The sequence below is a fragment of the Gekko japonicus genome, unplaced genomic scaffold (genome assembly GCF_001447785.1).
Source record: "Gekko japonicus isolate JY-2015 unplaced genomic scaffold, Gekko_japonicus_V1.1 scaffold3234, whole genome shotgun sequence".
Taxonomy (NCBI): domain Eukaryota; kingdom Metazoa; phylum Chordata; class Lepidosauria; order Squamata; family Gekkonidae; genus Gekko; species Gekko japonicus.
In genome coordinates, this window is record NW_015163186.1 from 65,907 (window position 1) to 69,105 (window position 3,199).

The 3,199-nt window shown below is 50.3% G+C and overlaps 1 protein-coding gene across 1 annotated transcript in view; it reads right to left on the reverse strand.

Annotated features, from left to right (window-relative positions):
- Nucleotides 1-2,699, reverse strand: part of LOC107106900 (collagen alpha-2(V) chain-like) — a 64,555-nt gene extending 61,856 nt beyond the window's left edge. Inside the window, exon 1 of the mRNA XM_015407116.1 lies at nt 2,622-2,699. Coding sequence (XP_015262602.1) covers nt 2,622-2,699 — 78 coding nt within the window. The remainder of the gene's footprint in view (nt 1-2,621) is intronic.
- Nucleotides 2,700-3,199: the final 500 nt, after the last annotated feature.

Here is a 3,199-nt window from a genome sequence, read left to right on the forward strand (position 1 = left end):
TACAATCTCCTTTCTCGTTCCCTCCCCACAACAAACACCCTGTGAGGTAGGTGGGGCTGAGAGAGCTCTTTCGAGGACTGCCCTTGAGAGAACAGCTCTGAGAGAACTGTGGCTGACCCCAGGTCACCCAGCAGCTGCATGTGGAAGAGTGGGGAATCAAACCCGGTTCTCCCAGATTAGAGTCCATGCACTACACCAAAACTGGCTCAAACAAGCCCACACGGGAAGCTAGTCTTCTCCTATCACTGGTACTAAGACTATCTTTTATCAGGTCAACATTCACCACTTCGAGTGGGATGAACCATTACACACACACATGTGTAACAAAATCCAGGTGGCTGCTTTTCTCAGAAGAAAGCCACCTCAAGATGGGGCAATTTGGAGGGGGAGGACAGAAAGGACTCCACATTTCTACAGCTGTCCTTCTGCAAGCTGCTATCAACAACTCAGACATTCACAGAGGACAGAAAGGACTCCATATTTCCCTTCTTCTACAGCTGTCCTCCCACAAGCTGCTATCAACAACTCAGACATTCACTGGGATTCCAGATGTGTGTTCCTTCTTCCAAACATACCCTTGGAAGCCTTACAAGAGGAGGTGGAGCCACAAGAAACAGAAACTCATAGAGAAGTACGTCCTCCCGGACAAAAGTTTAAGGACAAACAGTAATAAATGAAGAAAGAATAGGCAAGCTTGTACGAAAGATCTCCCACACAGAGACCAAAAACAATCATCACATGGAGATTCAGTCTGCAGATGGCCCCAAGGTCACACCAGCAGCTGCATGTGGAGAAGTCGGGAATCAAACTCGGTTCTCTCAGATTAGAGTCTGCACTCCTAACCACTACACCCAACTGGATCTCCAACACACCAGGACTCCATAATGTGTCGATTGTGATGGTCCTCAAAGATCTCTCTCTCCGACAGCTTCCACGCAGGTTCCGGGGGTCAAACTGCATTCCTCAGGCCACCAAAGGGATGTGGTGCCATGTCAGAGTATGTTTTTAAATGCTGTGGGGAGCAGATGCTGCTCGGGACCATGGATTGTGAAGTCAGCATATGCTGAGACCACCGGTCCATCTAGATCAGTGCTGCCTGCTCGGACTGGCAGCAGCTCTCCGGGGTCTCGAGAGGAGGTCTTTCACATTACCCACTGCCCTTGACATACTCCATAATGTGTCGATTGTGATGGTCCTCAAAGATCTCTCTCTCTGACAGCTTCCACACAGGTTCCGGGGGGTCAAACTGCATTCCTCAGGCCACCACAGGGATGGGGTGCCATGTCAGAGTATGTTTTTAATTGCTGGGGAATGCTATGGGGAGCAGATGCTGCTGGGGACCATGGATTGTGGCGTCAGCATATACTGAGACCACCGGTCCATCAAGATCAGTGCTGCCTACTTGGACTGGCAGCAGCTCTCCAGGGTCTCGAGAGGACGTCTTTCACATTACCCACTGCCCTTGACATTCCTGAATCCTCGCTCCTTTTTGTAACTGGTAAAAAGCGAACAGTGCTAAAATTCACTCTACGAGGCTCATTCTCGCACTATAGATTACTATTTTTTTTTAAAAAAAAAAAAGACTTTTAAGTAAAGAATAAAGCGGAAACATAAACTTACCACTGGGACAACTCCGGGTTCTCCTTTTTGACCCTGTAGGGCAGAGGAGAAAAGTTATCTGTGACGGCGGAACGTTAACGAACACTCGCTGAGAAAGTGCTCTTCGGGGATTCGCATTCCACACGAAGCGAATAACGAAACTGGGCTGGATCCTGCTCGCTTCCCCACTCAATCTCTTCCAGCTCTCTTCCACTCTGCAGCCACTGTCCTAAATGGCTTTGCCTCATACAATCCCCGGCATCCCCTTTTTGTGGCTTCCCCCTCTTTTGCCCGTGGGACAGGTAGCAGGATGCAGGCCGCTTTACAAGGCCTAAGAAGAAAAAGGACTTTCTAGGTTTTTAGAAAATCTTCCGCAGCCTGAATAACCCAGACTAGCCTGAGCTTGTCAGAGCTAAGGATCCTGAGCAAGGTCGGCCCTGGCTAGTACCTGGATGGGAGAACACCATGAAAGTCCAGGGTTGCTACGCAGAGGGAGGTGATGGCCAACCACCTCTGCTCCTCTCTTGCCTGGGATTGTCACAGGTCGGTTGCAACTTGACGGCACTTGGTTATTAATCAGAAAAGCTTCAGAGATCAGAAAGCAACTACATACTACAGAAGGCCTTAGGACTGGGGAGTGACACATTCCCTCCGCAACAGCCGTCTTTGCTTGGAATCAGCGTTCCCTCTAAGCTGAGTCGGTGTGAGCTAGCTCACAGTTGTTTAGCCTCCGGCTCACACATTTTTGTCTCAGCTCAGGAAGGGATGGCTCCAGAGCAAACCAATTTATGCAGCAGCCAAATGGCTCGCTCACAAATTTAATGCCAATAGCTCACAAAGTAGAGGGAGCTTAGAGGGAGCATTGCTTAGAATGCTGGGGGGAATGGCTTCCCCATAACGGAACTGCTAGCCTGGGGGGGAGAGTCGATGGGAGGGTTGTCAGACCCCCTGGTGGAGGCAGGGGTTCCCTGCTGCCTGGCCCCACCGCCCTGCTGTCGATCAGCTGGCCTGGGAGAACTCACTCTGAAAAAGAGGAAGATTGATTTGACGTGCAGTGATATGTCTACGTTACTGCCCACTTGACCCGGAAGTGATGTCATCACATCCAGGACATTTGAAACATGTTCCAGTATTTGGGCAAAACCTCTATGGTACAAGCCAAATTTACCATAGAGTTTTTTCCACACAAAAAAAAAAAGAGCGGCACCCTGATGCGATGGCGTCACTTCCGGGTCACACGGGCAGTGACATAGATATGTCGCTGTACGTTGGCTGGGCCTCCCTGATGCTCCCAGTAAGTCCCAAACTCGTCCCCCGCCCGTTGCCAGGACGGACCTGGCAACCCTCAGCGATAGCCCTCTGCAAGACAGAAGCTGATGCAGAGACTGTTTTCCAAATCCCTGAGATCGTGGGTAACACTCCTAGCACCACCCCAGCGTTAGGCTTTCCTAGCCCTGTTCTTGGCGGAATTTGGGCTCTTCCAGCATACCTTGAAACTACTTTTCCTCTCTGTCTCCCCCCACTTCCTTTTCGCTACCTAACATCCAGCCTCAGGAGGTGTTCTGGGAAATTCAAAAGCTCGCCTTCACTGTTTTGTGCT